This window comes from Quercus robur, chromosome 4, assembly GCF_932294415.1.
Source record: "Quercus robur chromosome 4, dhQueRobu3.1, whole genome shotgun sequence".
NCBI classification, from domain to species: Eukaryota; Viridiplantae; Streptophyta; class Magnoliopsida; order Fagales; family Fagaceae; genus Quercus; species Quercus robur.
Genome location: NC_065537.1, coordinates 77,840,415 through 77,861,779, shown reverse-complemented (window position 1 = coordinate 77,861,779; position 21,365 = coordinate 77,840,415). Strand labels below are relative to the sequence as shown.

At 33.3% G+C, this 21,365-nt stretch overlaps 1 protein-coding gene across 50 annotated transcripts in view; it reads right to left on the bottom strand.

Annotated features, from left to right (window-relative positions):
* LOC126723826 (putative disease resistance RPP13-like protein 1) overlaps positions 1-19,559 on the bottom strand; it is a 155,971-nt gene extending 136,412 nt beyond the window's left edge. For 40 of the 50 annotated variants that reach the window (XM_050427727.1, XM_050427728.1, XM_050427692.1 and 37 more), the window contains exons 1-4: positions 19,421-19,553; positions 19,265-19,323; positions 16,087-16,130; positions 2,621-4,810 (exon numbers count right to left, since the gene is read on the bottom strand). In XM_050427727.1, the coding sequence (XP_050283684.1) occupies positions 2,621-4,711 (2,091 nt within the window). In that variant the 5' untranslated portion in view covers positions 4,712-4,810; positions 16,087-16,130; positions 19,265-19,323; positions 19,421-19,553. Of the gene's footprint in view, positions 172-489; positions 614-840; positions 877-1,009; positions 1,545-1,573; positions 4,811-16,086; positions 16,131-19,264; positions 19,324-19,420 lie in introns of those variants that run through there. The other 10 variants (XR_007654490.1, XR_007654489.1, XM_050427734.1 and 7 more) reach the window with 9 other exon arrangements.
* Between the last annotated feature and the right edge of the window lie 1,806 nt (positions 19,560-21,365).

The following is a 21,365-nucleotide window of genomic DNA, read 5'->3' as shown; positions in this document are numbered from 1 at the left end:
TTGCTCCAAACCCACCACCTCCACCAAAGATCAACACTTACCACACCTGACAATCACCAATTGTATCCAACTGCACACAGTAGGTTTCAGCTTCTTCGAGAATGATTCCAAGCCTTTTCTTCTTGATGGATCATGACCATATGGTCACATTCCTGAATTTACAAAGAGTGGCTGCAATAACAAGAATAACATAAGAAAAAAAAAAAAAAAGCAAGCATCTATGGAGGATCTCTCCATCCAAACTGAGAGCCAATTATTAATGGAATTTGATTCAATAAATTCAATTATAAAATGAACCTATGATATTTTATTTCACACCAAAAGTGCTTTGGAACCAATGAAAAAAGTGTCATTTATTAGATGGCTCTTTGAACTAAGAGTAATTGTTGATTAAAAAATAGTTTGTTCTTCTTTTGTAAAAGTAAATATTTTCTAATACTGGAACTACCTGAAAATATATTTTACAAATGACCCTATATTATGAAATACCTGCCATCTACAGCACAGGTAAGAGTGCTTTGATCATTTGTGCAAGGCATTATCTTTTTTTAATGCCATCCTGCCATTATGTGCATATCTCCACTGATCATTGTTCCTCAACATGATATAAAACCTGCAATCATCACATTACATGGTACAATAATCATCCTACCATTATGTGCAAATGGGATCCTTAGTATTATTATCACTATTTTTAAAGGTGCCCTTAGGAATAAAGGTTTCATATAATTCAAATAACTTACAAGCATAAGAGATGAGCGAAAAATTCAAGGTGCCAGAAATTCAATTGTTAAAAGAAGAAAAAAAAATTGAACATATACGAGCCAAAATTTGACAAACCTCCTCCAAGTTTTGAAGCTAGCCTCTACTGCAACACTACAAAAATTAGCTTGGGTTAGGTTTTGAATTTTTAAAATCATATTCTTTAAATACACAAACAGAGAGGATTTTATTGTATAATAGTAAAAATTCTTGAACTGAAATATTATGAAACGAAATAACGTTGTACCTGGAAGGAAGATCTCTCTGTTTTGCAAAATTATTTCTGCTGCTCCACGTCATCAATTATAACCGAACGGATGTTGGCAATCTTTGACCACATTATCCCTTTGTATTTCTCGCAGTTTTGTTTCAGCACAGGACAATTAGAAATTTTAAGTCGCTGAAGCGAGGGTGGAAAACACTTCTCTGAGAGGGACGCGAGTTTAGGGCACTCACCAATGGAAATTTCTTCAAGTGCAGAGGGGTTTGGAAAGACCTTCCAGGAGAGGAATTTCAAATTTGGAAAATCATAAAACCTCAGGGTAGTGAGAGATGTAGGCAACATCAACATCTTCTTCCCATCTTCCTCTTCTGGAAACGAATCCATCTTCCCATCTTCCTCTTCTGGAAACGAATCCATAATTCCTTTACCAATAAAGAGAGATCTAAGCGACGTGAGTCTGTGCAGTTTCAACTCAAATATTTGCTTACAGAGATTCGCCCCTGACACCCCAAGATGTCTAAGGTTGGTGTGGAAACCCTCTTCCGGAAAGATAAGACTATTAAGCTCATATAAACCGATCTTTTTGAGGTGACAGAGTTCGTGTAGGCCTCTCGGTAAGCGCTTAAGCATTTCACAATCTTGAATTACAAGATCTTCAAGTAACGTGTCCTTGTGTAACTCGTCTACTATTTTCTCCAGCTTTGGACAGTCCCATACGGAAAGGACTTTAAGGGTGGTAGGTAAGATTTCTTTTGATGATAAAGATGTTAGATTTGGGCAATCCTTAATATCAAGGCGTTCAAGCATGGCAGCTAGGTCGACTATTGTTGATACGGATTTTAGGGATGAACAACGATAAATTTCCAAGTGCTCAAGAAGAGATGCACTGTTGTTGCCAATGCAGCTAAGATTCTCCTCATTCATTAATAAAGAAGAAGTTGAAGAAGCCCCTCCCTCATCCATCACATATTCCAAGGAATTCAAATACGAACAGTATTTGATTGTTAGTGTCCTTAATGTAGGCTTCAACTTGATGTTTACAAGACCTAGGCATGAATTGATTTCAATTTCTGGTGTTACGAGGGACATAAGCTCATCTTCAAATAAAATTGTACAATTTTCTATTATCAGCTTTTCTACCTTCAGATACCCAAGCACAACCCTCATACATTTCACAATTTTGAATACTTGAATCACTGAATGGCTTGGTATTATCAGCTTTTCTACCTTCAGATCCCCAAGCACAACCTTTTTACATTTCACAATTTTTAATACTTGAATCACTGAATGGCTTGGAATAGAAACAACCAATTGCTCGCATGCATCAATGGAAACTTTTTTCAATGATGGGAGATGATAGGAAAATATTCTTAATTTGGGACAGTTAGAGATAGAAAGCTCACGCAAACAAGGGAATTCTTCGCAGCACTCAACTGTGCATGGAATCCAATCTTGCCATTCATCCATATCCTCAAAGCAAAGTGTTCGTAAGCTCTTTAATTTCGCTATTCCCACTGGCATCTTGCTAATTGAATTTGCATTCGAAATATTAAGATGTCGAAGATTGACCAAATTTTCAATATTTTCTGGTAATTTTGTGAGAGAGTCACAACCTTTCAATATCAATGTTTGTAGGTTGTACAAAGAACTTGTTGATTCTGGTAGAATTGTAATCTTAGTATAAGAAAGGTTGAGGTATCTTAGATGTTTCAAATCACCAATTGAACTTGGCATCTCTCTAATTGAATTTGCATTTGTAATATGGAGATGCCGAAGATTGACCAAATTTTCAATTTTTCCTGGTAATTTTGTGAGATTGGAACAACCTTTCAATATCAATGTTTGTAGGTTGTATAAAGAACTTGTTGATTCCGGTAGACTTTCAATCTCAGTATAAGAAAGTTTGAGGTACCTCAGATGTTTCAAATCACCGATTGAACTTGGTAGCTCGCAGATATCATATCTATCTAAAGACAATACCCTTAAGGATCTTAATTGTGGCAAAATTGCATCAGAATTTGTTAACTTGCCTAAGAATCTTGATGTTAGCAGAAGGAAAGTCCGTAAATGCATATCTTCAGGTAAGTCATCAAACTTTTTGATGCAATTAATTGAATGATCAATATAAGAAATATGTCGTACCTTTGGAGAAATCTTACTACCACCCAATGGATCCTCCAACCTACAGCACAAGTCTCCCGCTGCCCATTGAGCTAAATCATGCATGAGGTCATGCATGACAAAGCGTGATTCATTAATGCTTAATTGTTGAAAAAATGATCTCTTGAGTAGATCACGAAAATACTCACCACCAAGATCTTCCATTGGCTTCTCTCCTTCTGTTTCTCGAACCAAACCTTCTGCCATCCATAACAAGACTAGCTTTTTCTCCTTAAAATTATAACCCTTTGGAAATAGTGAACAATAGGCAAAGCATTTCTTTAAACTTGAAGGGAGGTACAGATAGCTTAATCGTAAAGTTGAAGGAACATCAGTTTTCTTTTCTAACAAATCCCATATCCTGCCATTTAGTACATCTTTCCACTCATCACGATCGTATGTACGTAGAAGACCTGCGAGAGCCTTTGCTGCCAAAGGTAAGCCCTTGCACCTGTCTAAAATTTTTTGCCTTTCTTCATCATTTAGATGCTCACCAAAATCCGACGTCCCCAGTGCGTGTTGGGTAAACATGGTCAAACAAGCATCATTTGACAACTCTCCCAATTTGTATGGATTAGTATCGCCCATTGTTGATGAAACATTAGCATGCCGAGTAGTGATAAGAATCTTACTTCCAGGAGCCCCAGATTCAAATGGAAGACGTAGTTTAGTCCAATCAGAATAGTTTTCAATCCAAACATCATCCAAAATGAGCAAGAACTTCTTGCCAGATAATTGCTTCTTCAATTCGCGCTGAACTAAATTTAAATCATTATCATTGCAAGTCTTCGAAGTTATATCTTGTAGAATTTCTTTTGTCACCCTTAAAGTGTCAAAGTCTTGAGAAACACAACTCCATGCTGCCACATCAAAATAACCCCTCAACTCACTGTCGTTGTAGACTAGTTTGGCAAGAGTCGTCTTGCCCAGCCCTCCCATACCAAGTATGGAAATCGTAGAGAATTGAGCACCGCCCGATCCACCAGTCAGCAACTCGACAATGGCCTTTTTATCTTCTTCTCTGCCATAAGTATGAGATTCAACCAGGGAAGTGGCGGGCACCCTTGATGTTACTGTTCTAGTCCTTCCCTTAGCAGAGTCTTCCAATTTCAGATCATTCTTCCGTGTAACAATTTCTTGCAACTTCGTATTGATTTCTTTAATCTTGGACCGCATATTGGCATCAAACATGATAGAACTTGGATTCAAACCCAAACAACAAGCAGGGATGAACTTCCGTACCTTACTTGTGCTGGGTTTTTCTGCATTCACCTTACGTCGCAAAGCTTCAGTAGCAAACTCGTCCAAGATGTCGTCCGCATCATAAGCCAAGTCTTCGAGCTCACCCATCCAGGTCTTCACGGACGCCTTGGTTATCTGTTTCTCTTCTGCATCATCCAGAACTTCACTGATTTTCAGTAAAATTGTCTTCCACTTCTTGAGGTCAGCATCAACGTTCTCTTGCCGAAAGATATTCAACAAATCAGAGGAGCTTAACTTGTCAATCAGCACATCAAAGAAAGCGGATAAAGCAGCTCCCGCGACAGCCTCCAAGACAATCGACATGGTTCACTTGTGGAAATGAGAGATACGGGAAATGAAGTAACCAGAGAGACACCACAGAAAGTTGAGATGGAACTTGAGAGTGAAGAGAGATTTTCTGTTCTGTGAAAAGTTCAAGAAAACAAGTGCATCAGTTTTTTTTTTTTTTTTTCTTCTGAAAACAAGTGTTCAGAAATTACATAAAGCTTGATACAAAGTGAGAAAGATACAAAACGAAACACGCCAAGAATTGGTTGCTTTATTCATTGGGTGGGGCTCTATTTTTTTTTTTTTTGGGGTAGAAATTGGGTGGGGCTCTCTGCTCAAGACTTTTGCTTCCATTTTATATGGAATGCAGCCAAAAGTAGGGCAGTCCACGGGTCGGGTTTAGATCTGACCTGCATCCGACCCGATTGAATCGGGTGAACGGAAAATAGACCCGCGGCCGATCGGATTTTCGGGTCGAGCCCGACGGAGCGGGTCATCGGTTGAACGGGTCGGAGCCTCAGGTGATGTCGGGTCTCAAGCACAACAACATTTCAAAACCCAGAAAAATCTTCTCAAAAAAAACCATAACAATATTCAAAAAAAAAAAAAAAAAAACCCAGAACAATCTTCTCAAAATCCAAATCAAAAACTCTATATCTATGAGACTAGAACAAAATCAAAACCTAGAACAATCTTTAAAAAAAAACCCAGAACAAAGAAATTAAAATCCAAACCAAAAACCCAAGATCTATGACCAAAACGAAAAATAGAGATTAAACCAACAGCAGCACCACTACTCCCTCCCTCACCACCAACCAACACATCCATCACAAGATCAGTACAAATTTTTTTAAAGAAAAATAGAACCTTTTTTACTAACCCAACATCAAAATGCACAAATCAAAGTATCAAGAGGGAGATTTCAAGTTGATCAGAGGAGGCTTATGGATTTTGAGACTCAACCAAGGACGGAGTGCAACGTCGGCAATAGGCTTGTGGAACTTGAATCAGCGCCGACGGACTGGGCAACGTCGGCAAGGAGGTTAGGGTTAGGGGCGGCGACAAGACCCACCTTGGTGATGGCGGCAGCAAGGAGGCCAGGTTAGGGATTTGAGTGAGAGATTAGAGAAAGTGAGAGTGAGAGATGAGAGAAAGTGAAAGAAATTCTTCTGAAACTCAACAGACCCACCAGGCCATCATCGTTTTTTTTCTTTTTAAAATTTTTGGGTCGGGCGGGTCGGTTTACACGGGTTAGAAGTCAAGGGACCCAAAACCGACCCGGGAAACCAAATTTCAATATTAATTGACCCGCACCCAACCCGTATGGACATTTGAATGCCTTCGGGTCGGATCGGGTCGAACGGGTGGTCAGCCGGGTTGCTGGACAGCCCTAAGCCGAAGGAACTCAAATTTAATGTCGGTAGGAATTTTCAAATGATTACAATATATTTTGTGTAGATTGGCATTTAAAATAAAGATTCAAATGCTCCAATTTGATGGGATTTTCTTTCGTGGAACCGATAAGGTTAGTTTTAGAATAATTATCCGAGATAATAAAAGAAAAGAAAAATGACAAGCCAAATAATAATAATGCCACTGACCATGATATCAAATTAGTAATTTTCCTAATACGTTTAAAATTTATAAAAATTAAATAAATTCATTGTATTTCATAAAAAATAAAAGTAAATAAAAGAAGCACATGGTCGAACATAGACTGATTATGAACTACTTGAACTCAATTTAAGAAAATACTTATTTATATTTAACTATATTCAAGCCCAAATTTAAACTCGATTACTATGTTCTGTGAAAGTCCAAGAAAACAATGAACTGTTTCGGGATTTTTTTTTTTTTTTTTTCCTTATTCTTTTGCTCTTATATCAGTACAAAGAAAATATTCAAAGTCAGAAAGATACAAAACGAAACAAACCAAGATTGACAGCTTTAATTGGTTATTTATTCATTTGGTGCTGTGCTCAAGACTTTTGTCGGCTTTTGATTTCATATCATATGTAATCCCGCCAAAGGAACTCTTTTTTTTTTTTTTTTTTGAGGAACAACCAAAGGAACTCAATTGCACAGCTGTTTACCATAAATCTATATAATATAATCTATTTATATATACAATTAGATTATAATTAAACTATACTTTGTGTAAAGTGGCATCTAAAATCAAGATTGAACGTTCAAGTGCTCCAATTTGATGGAGCCCTTCATCAAATAAAAAATAAAAATTTATGGAGCCCTTTTTTGTAGAACTGATAAGACTGGTCGTCTTGGAATAATTATCCGAGATTAAAGAAGAAAAAATGGTTGCTCTGATGAGCTAGCCACCAACCATGCATTGATCACATGGAAGCCATGGCTGCAAGAATGGCAGTGCCGTTTGTAAAGGACCAGGGCATAATGGAAGCAGTATTTTAAAGGAGTTTCGGCTACTTTCATCAAAGTTAGAATACATAGTACTTAATGTTAAACAAAATTCAGGCCCATGAAGTTTAAATTTGACTGTTAAATGGGTCAAAATCATAATATAATCATGTTAATAGGTCTCTTTGGAGAAATTATTAATAAATTATATTACGAAAGTTTTTACCTCACTTTTATTAGAAATATAAAAAATAGTTAAAAAATTTAATCAGTTTGAATAAATTCCCAGGCTTCTTGGTCTAGTTTCTCAAAATAAAAATAGTTTATCAATTTTTTCATAAAAAATTTCTAAAAATAACTCCTAAATCAATGTCCTTAGGGCTTCCGTTAACATTTTCCAATACAAAAATGTACATGAGGCTTAATTAAACTATATATAATATTATATTTTTATATTTATACTTGTTTATTAATATATATATATATATATATATATATAACCGAAACCTCTAAAACTCTCACAATTTTTCACGTTAGCATAATATTTAAATAAAATTATGTTTGTTTAATCCAAACTTAACAAAGATTGAACCTCTATCTTTCTAACAAGTCTAAATTAAACTCTAACTCATCATTATCATTAATATTTAAATAAAATTATTTTTGTTTAGTCCAAACTTAACAAGGATTGAAACTTTATCTCTCTAACAAATCTAACTAAAACTCAAACTCATCATTATCGTTTTTTTTAAATATTTAAATAAAATTATTTTTGTTTAGTCCAAACTTAACAAGAAGTGAAACTCTATCTCTGTAACAAGTCCAACTAAAACTCAAACTCATCATTATTATTTTTTAAAAAACAAAATTATTTTTGTTTAATCCAAACTTAACAATGAGTGAAACTGTATCTCCCTAACAAGTCAAACTTTAACTCAAACTCAAACATTGATAATTTATCTCCAAATTTGCGATGTTAATCACGAACACTATAAAAGCAAAGCAAACCCCAATTTTTTTTTTAAACTGAGTAGAGGTATGAGCTCTTCTTGTGTTATTCTCTTCTCCTCTATTTTGTTAAAAAAAAAAAAATTATTTGATGGTTTTTCATGTATTTTTTAAAAAGCAATTTTCATACATGAACCACCAAACTCTCTCTAGCCATTTTTTACAAGATAAAAAAACTTACAATAATTGAAATTATTCTTTTGAATGTAACTTATCTTTCTCTTATATTTCTCTACTGTTTAGTCATATATATTTTGTCTTGTTTCAATAATTTCTAAGCACTGAATCATTTGATTCTTTAATATATTTTGGTCTTTTAAAAGTTTTAATATCTAAATTTTTGAGTTATATTTTTGTTGTATTTGAAACTGTCTGACAAATTTTTCGTAAGCCATTGTAAGTTCAAGCAATGGCTTCTTCATTAAATTGTAACACAAATTGAAGTCATACAAAAGCAATCATACAATGGTGTAATTTCTTAAATTTGTTATAAAATTAGTTTAATCTACCTCACAAATAGGTAGCTTCCCGTGCATAGCACGGATTAGCGACTAGTATACTAATAATTGTAAGAAGTGAACAACTATGAACTTGAAGTTATGTTTGGTAACAGTTTTTGTTTTTTATTTTCAAAATCTTGTTTTTGAGAATATAAAGAAAAAACAATTTTTTTTTTGTATTTTTGAAATCAAAAATATGTTTGGTTAGTTGAAATTAAAAAGATAGGTTTTTGAAGAAAAAAATAGAAAATACTGAAATATGTTGCTACTAGAATTTGAACTCTAATGCTAACTTATTAAATGAGACAGATTCATTAAATTAAATGGGTTATTGACTTTTGAAAATTAGAAACCAAAAACAGTCTTTTGTATGTTTTCAGTTTCCTTCACAAATTGAGTCTTGAGAACAATTTTTATTTTCTGTCTATTTTGGATTGTCAAACAAGTTTTTTAGTCCCAAAAATAGAAAATAGTTTTTGGAAACAGAAAATAAGGAAAAAAACAGTTACCAAACATACCCTTATATATTCTACTAAGTTCAGCTCATTTACAACCCAAATAGAAGATACACAAACTGGTGTAAAGGCTCTAGATATATAACTTGGTATACATTAAAAGAAGAGGAAATAGCATGCATATGCTCTAGCAAGATTAGCTTAAGATTTATAGAGAGGGTAAAAACATGGACTACTTCCTTACCTACGTAAGTATAGCATATTATGGCTTCTAATTTAACCTCGGTTTGAGTAATAAAATGTCTACATTAAATAAATAAAGTGCTCTAATTTTATTTAATTTTTTTTAATAATTTAAACCACTTCTTGGTCAATTAAAACTACTTTAAGCTTATTTTAAAATGTTTCCAATCCATTTAAACCCTACAGTCCATTTAAAATTATCTAAATTTTCTCAACAAAATTTATTATTAACTCAAATATATAACCTTCAATAACTTTTTTTACTATATTCTTAAAATTCAACGGTTCATTTTCAATATCTATACTATTTATTGAACTGGATTTTTATGTAGTTCAGAAATATCCTCATTAATGAAAAGTAACTTTCTCTTAGAAATAAAGTCATAAATGTCAAATAGTGAATTTCATTTTGAATTCAAAAAGAGAACTTCTAAAATTTAGAATTTATTTCCCCTTCATATTCATCTTTTTATTCCCTAAAATTTAGCATTTTATATTCCTTTTTTGTCTAAATAAAAAGTAAAACACCCCTAATTTAAAAAATAAAAACTTTAAGAGAACTCCTAAAATTTAGCATTCTTTCTCCTCACATTCATCTTATTTTTTCTACCCAAACTTTTTTCTATGTCACTATACCACTTTCAAACGCAAGTTTAAAAAAGAAATTATAGTCATGACTTATCTTTAAAATTTATCATTTTTATTTGTTTGAAAAATAAAAAATATTTGTTTTCAATAGATGCAAATTATTAACCATTATCCAAAAAAAATAAAAGAACATTTGATCACATGCAACGCGCATGCTTAAAAGCTAGTATTTTCATAATGTGTTTAAAATTTATAAACATTAAATAAATTCATTGTATTTCATAAAAAATAAAATTTAAATTAATTGTGTCATAATAAAAAGAAGTCATGTTGTAAACAATGTAAAGTAAAAAGATAAGTATATAAAAATAGGCTGACTGTAATATCTTGGCCAAACTTTATGGTTAACTTTTGTGTGGTTAATTATTATTTGAGCCACTTATTTTCAATAATTGATAGAAGGCTATGTATATAACATGTTATTTTATAATACCATTGAATATAATCATTACATGCACAACGTCCATATCATATACTCAACTCGATCAAACCACTCAACCTAAACATGAAGGTGATGAATTATCAATTTTCTTTTCGAAATGGAAAGGATAAAAAAAAAACTGCAAATTTGGAGCTTCAAAGAACGTGTGACTGAGACCGACACTAAATGTGTGTTTTTTGAACTTTTTTTTTGTAGGTATTTATTGTCCACATTAATCATACAATTAACTAACTCATCACAACAATGTATTGCATTTTTGAAGACTTAAACTTCCAATTATTTTTTGGACTCCAAGTCACTTGGAAGCTTTTAAATCCATGCTTAAGGTCGACAGCCTCCCTGACAATCGACATGGTTCGCTTGTGGAAATGAGAGAAATATGGGAAACGAAGTAACCAGAGAGAACCCACAGAAAGTTGAGTTGGGACTTTGGAGTGAACTGTTTGTGTTTTTTTTCTTCTTCTTCTTCTTTTGCTCTCACAGTTATTGCTCTCTCAGCTTCAAAAATTTGACAGAAATCACATAACGCTTGACTGCTTCACTACATTCACACTTACGAAGAAATAAGGATTGAGATTAGACCTGATGTAATTCACTCATTAAATTAATAATACACAATTTCGAAGTACCTCTCCTCATCTTCACCAATGGCAATCTTATCCAAACCCTCACACGATACTGAAGAATCCGAGGAGGCTGGCATGACAGGCACTGGTTGCTATAGGTAGGAGTTGGCTTCAAGGAGCCAATTTTAGAGGCTTGGTGCCTGATTGCTGCCACCATACACTACCTGGCTACTGCTTGGCACCCCAACAACTCTCCAACTCCTCCTTCAGGAGGATACTTCAACTTTACATGCAAAGTTGAAGATACAGCCCCCAAAGCGTGAAGCCATGACCTTGCTAAGATTGCCATATAGGGTGAATAAGCCTCCACCATAATAAAATCCACATTCACCACCTCCTCTCCCGTCTGATCATACCCCCTGGAACAATGGTCTTTCCAGTAAATCCAATCAAAGGGACATCATACTTACTAAGGTCTTCGAGCTTGTGTCCCAAGCCTTAGAATAAATTTGGATACATGATCTCGGCCCTACTTCCCTGCTCAATGATTACCATTCTTGGCATCAAATTCCGCAATTTGCAAAGTTACTATATGCGCATCATCATGGGACTGAATGGTTCCCTTCTTATTAGCCTCAGAGAATCCTAGGATTGGCTGGTCCTACAGCTTGAACTTCTTAAATGACCCACCTTTCTCGTCCACTTTTGACTGTGGAGATATCGTCATCACCCCGCTAACAGAGCTAGGGTCTTTCCTTGGAGCCACAAAAATGACATTAATTGTTCCAAGGGAAGACCGAGGAACATTACTTCTCTGAGACACTGTCGTGGGCTGTCCTCCTTGGACAACAGGCTGGTGCAAAAATTGCTTCAGCTTCCTAGCTTTGACCAATTGATCGAGGAAGAGTTGCAAAGTCCTGTAATCCTCCATAGTATGACCTCAGTCCTGATGATAATGACAGTAAAGATTCTGATTTCTCTTGGTGGGGTCTCCTCCCATTCTATTGGACCATTTAAAGTAGGACTCATTCTTGATCTTTTCCAACACTTGGTAGATCAACTCCTTAAACACCGAATTTACCATTTGGGTCCAGCGGGGTTGCGGGGTGCTTGGTTGAAAAACTCTCTCCTTGGACAACAAGGTCCATACCGGTTGGCCCAGTTATCTCTTTGGTCAGTTGTAAAAACTTTGGCTTTCCCCTTACTCTAATTCTGATTGTCCTCCACCCTTTTGTGCTCTTCAATTCGGTCCATTAACTGGTGCATACTCTCAGAAGGCTTCATGGTAAGGGACTTCCAAAGATTAGAGTACGTATGAAGACCCACCTTGAAGGTTCTTACAGCTACATCTTTGAAATCCCCATCAATTTCATTGTAAAGCTCCTAATATCTATTGGAATAGTTTTTTAAGGTCTCTCCTTCTCTCATAGACATTGACAACAAAGAGTCTAAGGGCCTCGGAACTCAACTGTATGTTACAAACCTTGCTCTGAATGCCCTCATCAACTCCTTAAAAGAGCTTATCGATCCTTCCTCAAGGACATCAAACCATTTCATGGCAATAGGGCCGAGGCTCAAGGGAAAGACTTTGCACATCAATGCCTTGTTCTTAGAATGAATGGTCATCCTCTTATCAAAGTAGCTCACGTGTTCAACCGAATTCGTCTTGCCATTATATATTGTGAAAGTGGGCTGATTGAAGCAGCAGGAGAGCTCAGCTTGCTCAATGTGTTTGGTGAAGGGGTGAGCATGATATTTGAAGGAGTGTATTTCCCATGGCATCATCTCCCACACTTCTCCGAGGGGAAGTCCTAGATCTCTTGTGATGATGCCTTTCACCAAAAGTGTAACGAGATGTCAATATGAAAGACTCACTAGGTGGAGTTCTACTTCTTCGTCAATAACTTCTATTATCCTCGGAGCGAGAACTCTGGCTTAGGGTGGGGGTCCTCTCCTCCTTTATCCGAGCCTCATGGTGGAGGCGTCGACATAGCCAATCCACTTTCCTCTTGAAATTATATACATCCTTGTCATGCGAGTTATGACTGGCATGATGTTGACCGGTATGCTCGGAATGTACAGATGAAGCTCTTTCATTGTAGGTGTGGCCCATATCATGGTCCCTTCTTCATTCAAGATTTACAAATTGGTCCCTCCGTTGGGACCCAACAAAATCTAGGGAACCACTTCTTCTAGGGTTGGCCATAATAAGAAGGTTTTTACTCAAGGGTACTTCGGAGATTTTTCCACAGACGGCATCAATTATGGTGGGCAAAAATAAGTCAAGCTTGCTTTTTTCCCACACAATTAACTTATAGAGGTTGGATGCGAATCAACCCTTAATACCACTGCTTAGATGTATTGGATTAACTAGAAAAGAAAGGATTAACGTCTAGCATAACTGTATGACATGAGATTTGGTTAGAAATAGCCTCGGCTGGCTTATATTATGTTCCTCGGGTTTGGTTTGAGATGCCAATTACACTTGTTCTTGGATTACAATCATAATCTTATATTTCTCCCTATTCATAAAATGTCTCATGCCTGTTTTACAGAGGCCTTTCTACCTTATATAGTCTCCGAAGTAGCCTTCCACTTGGAGGGTTTTGGTTCATTTCCCTTAATACTTGTCCCATCAAGACTTCATTGCAAGGTTTCTACACCAAGCTTTGAGCTGTGATGACACTGTTTAGAGGTCATTTCCTCATTAATGCGGCCAACTAAGTGGGTTCAAAGTATTGAATGCGGAGGTGATGGATGCATTATATGCATTCTTCCCTTCCATGCTTAACAATAAATCTTCCTTCTCTTCCTCAGTTTATGCCCAGTGGTCTTTAGAATTGGTCCTCAGCCCTTTCAAGGACACACTAATATCCTCGGGGTCCTCGGGCATTGTAGCCTCCTTGTGCCTGTGATGAATTTTTTACAACTTTCTCGAGGGCTTGCTGTCAATGCCTTCCGAGGTCCGTTCTTTTGACATTAGACTTTTCTAACTTGCCCCTACTCTTGAATTCTCGTCCTCCCACACTACTTTTATTTTATATTATAACTGTAAGGACTGAATTTAGATTGGACCTAGTATGGGATTGAGTTTTAGTCCAATTAGCCCAAAACAATGAATTTGTAGAGCGTGGTTGAAAGAACTAATTCTACTCTAAAAGAAAGACAATAAAAGTTGCTGATTTAAGGTTATTAAACGCAAATTAGATAAGAAAATCTATCATCAGCACGGCCTGAGGAGCTTATGTTATAATGTCTTCTAGATGAATAAAGTTACAAGAATTCACAGTATTATTACAAAGATTTCTTGATTTTTCCTCATCCTCTTTCTTTAACCCTCCTTCCCATGCTATATACTACAATCTTGGTATCATCTCTACCATACACGTGTAGATTAGATTCTAGGAACTCCTTCTTGTCTTATCCAACACCTCCCAGAACCATCAACTAGTAACTGTAAGGATGTTTAATCACTGCTCAGGTATCACCTCCACATTAATACGGCCAGAGAGTTAGATGGAGACATTTAATGTGGAGGTAGCAACTTTTGAAGATATTTGTTGCCTCCCTATACTCATCCCTTATTCATTGTCCAACTCCTAGTTGTGATGTAACCTTGAAGAAGGTTCGGGACGATAGGACAATCTTACTAACCTCGGATTCCCGTTTCCGAGATGACTTTTCTCCTCAGACGTATGTTGGACTTATCTCATACTATCCTTATTTTTCTTCTTATACCGTTCCCATTATCACCTTATTTGACTATCCTCGGATTGATCCATTGGGCCATAGGCCCAATTCATAAAGTTTTAATGGTACCTTCTAGATAATTAGCCCCCACAATAACTAATATTCATAATATTCATACTTTTATACTTCAAAAATTAATTATAACTTTTAAAGTGTTTTTTTTCATGCTTTATTATTTTACATTTATTAACTTTCTTATCTAGAATATGCTTGAAAATCATTTAATTTTCCCTATATATATATATACTAGTCGCTAATCCGAGTGATGCACGGGATAGTTAAATAAAAATTAAAAGTATTTATTTTACGTAAAGGTTTATGACTTGACTTATTAAAAGTGTATAACTTGAAAATGAATGAAAATAAGTAATATTTTATTAAATACAATGGTTTAGAAAAATTCTTTTCTTTTATATCATTGGTTCCACATAAGCAATTAAATCAACTATCCACCACAAATCTAATCTATGTTATCTTAATAATAGATCTACAAATTACATTCTCATATCCTCCATCATTTAGAAGGTTATGTAATGTATAAATTTTATTATTTTACAATATAAAATTATTATGATAGATGATTAAAATAATTAAAATAAAATCTAATGTTTTGGAAATTTTTTGAAATAGAATTTTAAATATCTTAAAACTTATTTAATAAAGTTTCTATTTTACCTAAAAGTGAAGATAACCATAGGCCCAATTTTTATTTTATAGCATAAGATGTTATAGTTAGCTCCATACCATGTGTAATACGTTGGTCCATTATGATAGTTCCAAATAATATCCTAATACCTATCTATATGAGTTTTCTTTTTAATGATACCATAAAGGATGAAGTTTAATAGAAGTAATTTAAGATCCAACGTATCCAATATTTTGTTTTTAAAAAAATTTAATTTCAAAAGTCTTTTAATCGTAATTTTTTTTTAATCATAAAATAGACTCTATCTAAACTCTAAAGGAAAGAGTTCGAAATGATCACATCATTAATACCATATCATGATGGTTGCAAATAATAATATTATTATTCATGATTAATAGATGAACAATGAAACTGTGAATTAACAATTTAACAATTCAAAATGAAAACACATATACAGAATTGCTACAACAACACATATACAGAAGACTCCAAATATTGGAACATACTTCTTCTTTCATTATTCAATCAAAACCAAAGTTTCGAAGATAATTTCAATTCTATTAAACCCAATACATACATACACATGAACGTAAAGAATTCCAAAAATAAAAGCAACAATTTCCAAAATCCTTTGCCTAATATATAGTCACTATTTTTCTTTTAAAAAGATTATGCGTTCTTTAGTTCTTTTTACTTTCATGTTTCCATAAACTTTTTCTAATTGACCAAAATATCTCTCATATATGTTAACATTAAGCCTAATAAGAAAACTTTACATACCTTTTGTTTTGAAGGCGCTCCAAGAACCAAAATCAATGAAGAGACTGCATAAAAGAAAGAGAAATTTACATTGATGATCAATACCTTCAAAGAGATATTTATCTGTGACTCAAACTAACAAACCAAAACCAATACAAATTTCCATAGAGCATAAATCAAAGAGAAGACTACCAAACGAATTTGCAGCACACATAAACCAAAAACAAAAGTCGCTAACCCGTGCAATGCATGGGAAATTTTATTTCCATTTTGAATTTATTGAATTTTATTAGAATGAAAAAAATATTTACTAAACTATCTACTTAATTATTAATCATTCTAATTATAAATTATTAAGTAACAAAATTTGAGTAGAGGATCAACATCAATACCTAGGCATTCTCTTTGTTTTTTCGATAGGTTAACCTAAAAATTCACAACCCTCATCGATCTCAAGAGCTAATAATAACATAAAACATAAAACCAAATTATAGAAATGCACATATATATTCCCAAATCTATAGATTGTAATCCATGACTATTCAAATAGGGAGGAAAATCCCTATTTTAATCTTAGACATTTTGTCGAATACTTTTAATGGTGATGAGGCTAGACTCTCTTCATGTGTGTAAAGGCCTTAAAATTTCCAACTACTATAGGTTCTGTGAGGGCAAATATAAAATTCAACTACAAAATTTAGATTGAAATTGTAAACTAAATAACTGAATTCATTTTATTGGAGTATATAGATTTTGAATATATTTAAATATTTATTAATTATAGTTTATATAAATACTTAAAATTATATGTGCATATTTTAACTAATATACCTATCTATTAGTACTTAAATTTCAGCATTAATAATGATAAACACATTCTTTTTAACATGGTGATATATTCAATTAGATTTGGATGATAACAATATATAATAATAAACACATTCTTTTTGTTACCAAATGAAAGGCTTGTTGTGTAAAATTGAAATTTCTAACGGTTTTACCAAAAAAAAAAAAAAAAAATCTAAAAGCTATTTCAAGTTTCAAAACACTACAGTAAATTCACATGAGAGGTCTAGATGGCTCATAAACCAAGAGCCACATAAAACAAAATAAAAATAAATGATGGTCCAACCAAAGCATAAGAAGAAGGAGAAGAAGTAGAAGAAAGGGACGGGTGGACTGAGAAAACTTGAGGAGTCAGAGAGGGAGATGGCCGGCAACGTGGGGATGACAATTGAAAACGTGATAATCACATCAACGTGAGTTCTGCCACTAATTTCTCTTCTTCTTTTTCTTTTTTTTTCTTTTTCACTTTTTGTACTGCCCGATTTAGATTTTCTGATACAGTCCAATATCAAGTGGTACGTTTTAGAGGTAATTTAATATGTCGGAACAAAAAATATCGGCCAGTATGGTACGGTAACGACTTCCATGGCTATGGCTGGTGAATAAGGTCCAAATTGCAAGGGTGGCTAGATATTCAGGTTTTATGGGTGTGGCTGTGTGCGTCTCAACTCTGAGGTTTTTCAAGTTTGGGGGTTTTAAGAAACAAAGCCGCTTCGTCTAAGGCAAAGCCGCATTGCTTTATGTATACACAAGAGAGTACTAACAAGAGTCTCCCTCTCTTTCTTGTTAATGTGAGTTTTTTTTTTTAAACTAAATTATATATATTATTTTTTAAATATTATGTTGTGCTGACGGGGAAAATTATGATGCCAGCAGAGGTTTCGGTTTTATATATATATATATATATTTAGATTACTCTATGCTAAATTTATAAATTTAATATCTATATTTGTATTTAATTAATTAATAAAGTAATTATGACATTATTGTAGTTCGACCTTAGTTGAATCTCGGACCAACCTTAAAAATCTTAAGCCTTTCCCTTACTGGTTCTGTTAATGGTCTGGATCTAAAAATAGTTTGGTGCACATTAAAAGAAGAGGAAAAAGTATGCTCATGGTCTAGCAAGATTAGGTAAAGATTTATAGTGGGGATGAAAACATGGACTGCTTCCTTACCTACTCAAGTATAGCGTATTTTGGCTTCTGGTTTAGCCATTGTTTGAGTAACAAAATGTCTACAATGATTCTTAAAAATAAATAAATAAAGTGCTCTAATTTTATGTAATTTTTTTAATATTTTAAACTACTTTTTGGTAAATTAAAACTGCTTTAAGCTCATTAAAAGTGCTTTCAATCTATTTAAACCCTACAATTCATTAAAATTATCTAAATTTTCTCCGAAAATTATTATTAACTTAAATATATAACCTTCAATGAATTTACTATGTATGAGAAAATAATAAGTTTTTTTTAGGAAGGAGAAAATAATAAATTAATTAAGTAGTTTGTGAATAAGCTCAAGCTTGTTCAATAAATATAAAATGACTTGTCAGTCTTAAAAGAAATTAAAGGATATATGAAAAAATAAAAGTGGTAAAGATTATAAATAACTGATAGACTATACTTTAGGGATTGTATAAGTATTATTTTAATGACTTGAGTTTATTTATTTATTTTTTGATAAGTGAGTTTATTAATCTTATATGATGATATACATATAAGACATGAATGTTATAAAGTCGTATGGTTATGTTATTTTTTAGATCTGGGTTGATTGTGATTTTAAGAATAAGAAATGGCAGATTAGTAACTAATTATTGAAAATACTACTCACCAGTCCCCACCCCAGTCTCCAATTCTTAACGAAAAATTTAATTCTAATCAAGTGAACCACTAAACCAAGAGCACCAATTATCTTACTTCAAGAAGGTAAGAAAAGAAAATTTGAATTTTTTCTCATGGCTAATTATTATGCTGACCGAATAAGGATTGGGAGTGAGAGAAATTTGGGAAATGAAGTAACCAGAGAGACACCTCAGAAAGTTGAGTTGGGACTTGGAGTGAAGAAAGAGTTACTATGTTCTGTGAAAGCCCAAGAAAACAATGAACTATTTCGTTTTTTTTTTTTCTTCTTCTTCTTTTGCTCTCAAAGTTATTGCTCTGGCTATATGACATTATGACTTACGAAGAAATGAGGACTGAGATCAGACCTGATGCAATACACCCCTCTTCTCTCACAAAATTTTTACTTTTTTAACTTTTTATTTTTAATTTTAATTTTAATATATTTAATTTAATAATTGAGATTGAAAGTTATTTTTTAACAAATATTTTAGAATCTGTGATAGTACCTGATGGTTTTTCGTAGCAGATCAATGTTGCTTGGTATTTTGTTGATCAAAAACTCTACCTTCAAAATGTTTTTCTCAAATTAGATACATAAGGCATAAATAAAATAAAATAAAAATAGAGAAGAGAAGAAGAAGAGAAGGAAGAAGAAGAATAACCTGCAGCAGTACGGAGAGGATAGCAGCAAAGAGATGAGATCTGTTCTGGCATGAGCTGCGGAGATGGTGTTATCTTATCTATTGATCACTCAAAGGGTAAAATTGGGTTTTTAACCAAACATTTGGGCAATTTGGCAATTGACCCTCCATCCCAACGGTACCAATGTACCATTCAATAGAAGTGTTGTTCCCTCATTCAATGAGCTGCGGAGATGGTGTTCCCTCATACCAATGTACCAATGTACCAAATACGCGCTTTTGTATTTCAAAACATAAGGGTATATTTGATAATTATTTTCTCTTTTTATTTTATGTTTTTAAAAATAATTTTTTATTTTTGAGATTAAAAAATTTATTTGACAACTCAAAATGGACATAAAACAAAAATTATTCTCACAAAATTTTTACTTTTTTTAACTTCTTAATTTTAATTTTAATATATTTAATTTAACTTTTTAATTTTAATTTTAATATATTTAATTTAATGATTGAAATTGAAAGTTATTTATTTCAACTTTCAATCCCAACCATTTACTATGATTACAATAATCTAGGTATTTCGCGTTATCTCAGTACAAGAAAATATTCAAAGTCAGAAAGATACAAAACGAAACAAGCCAAGATTGACAGTTTTAATTTGGTGCATTGCTCAATACTTTTGTCGACTTTTGATTTCATATGTAATCCCACCAAAGGAACTCAAATAGTCAAATGATTCAGTAGGAAGTTTCAACATAATTTACATTAGTGGATATACGAAGCCTTAACAGTTATTTACCATAAATCTATATAATATAATCTATTTATATATTCAATTATATTCTAATTAGACTATACTCTGTGTAAAGTGGCATCTAAAATCAAGATTCAACTTTCAAGTGCTCCAATTTGATGGAGCCCTCTTTCGTAGAACTGATCATATGGAAGCCATGGCAGCAAGAATGGCAGTGTAGTTTTCAAAGGACATTTGCATAAAGGAAGCAGTATCTTAAGGAGATTCGGCTACCGTCATCGAAGCTAGGGCATGTAGTACTTTATGTTAAATTAAATTCAAGCTTAAGTTCAAACTTGACTATTAAATGAGTCAAGTTCGAACATAATAGGATTTGTTAACAGATGCATTTATGGCAATTAAAGCTTAGGTTCAAACTTGTCTATTAATATACTAATGATTGTTAAAATAAAATAAAAAAATACTTATATAGATTTGAGATTAAATTGTATAGATTGGTAAATAGATTTATATGATATCAAATTATTATTTGTAGTTTCTTGACAATATACAGTGGTGGCTCTAAGAATTTTTCTCAGGGTGTTCCTTAAGAAGTATAAATTGTACAATCTAATAAAAAGATAAATTCATATATTGACAACAACAACAATAAAAAAAAAAATGCACAAATACATAAAGTTTACAATTGCCTTCTACGAGTTTTTATATTTTGAAATTGTTGCATGATAGTCTCATTATCAGTACTACAAGCTACATTTCTTTCAATGTACACAACCAAACAATCATTCATCCACTGAATGTAGAACAAATTATAGAGCAAAATTTAATTTTATTGGCATAAAAAAAACTGAGGGTGTTCCAAATTTTTTTTTTGAAGGGTAGACAAATAAATTTTTTAAAATTATTATATATAATTTTTTTTTCCCAGGTCAGGGTGGTCCTGGGACCACCCTGGCCTTAAGGTGGCGCTGCCCTTGACAATATATACAATCATGATTTTACTATATATGAGAAAATGATAAGTTAATGAGATAGTTTGTGAATAAGCTCAAGCTTGTTCAATAAGCAAATGAACTAAATTTAAACATATAATCTTGTTTGGTGATAAGCTCTACCCTGGATATTGTTTGGAAAAAAAAAATTATTGAATAGAGAACAAATATGAACTTTATATATTCTACTTTGCTCAACTCATTTACAACCCTAATAGAG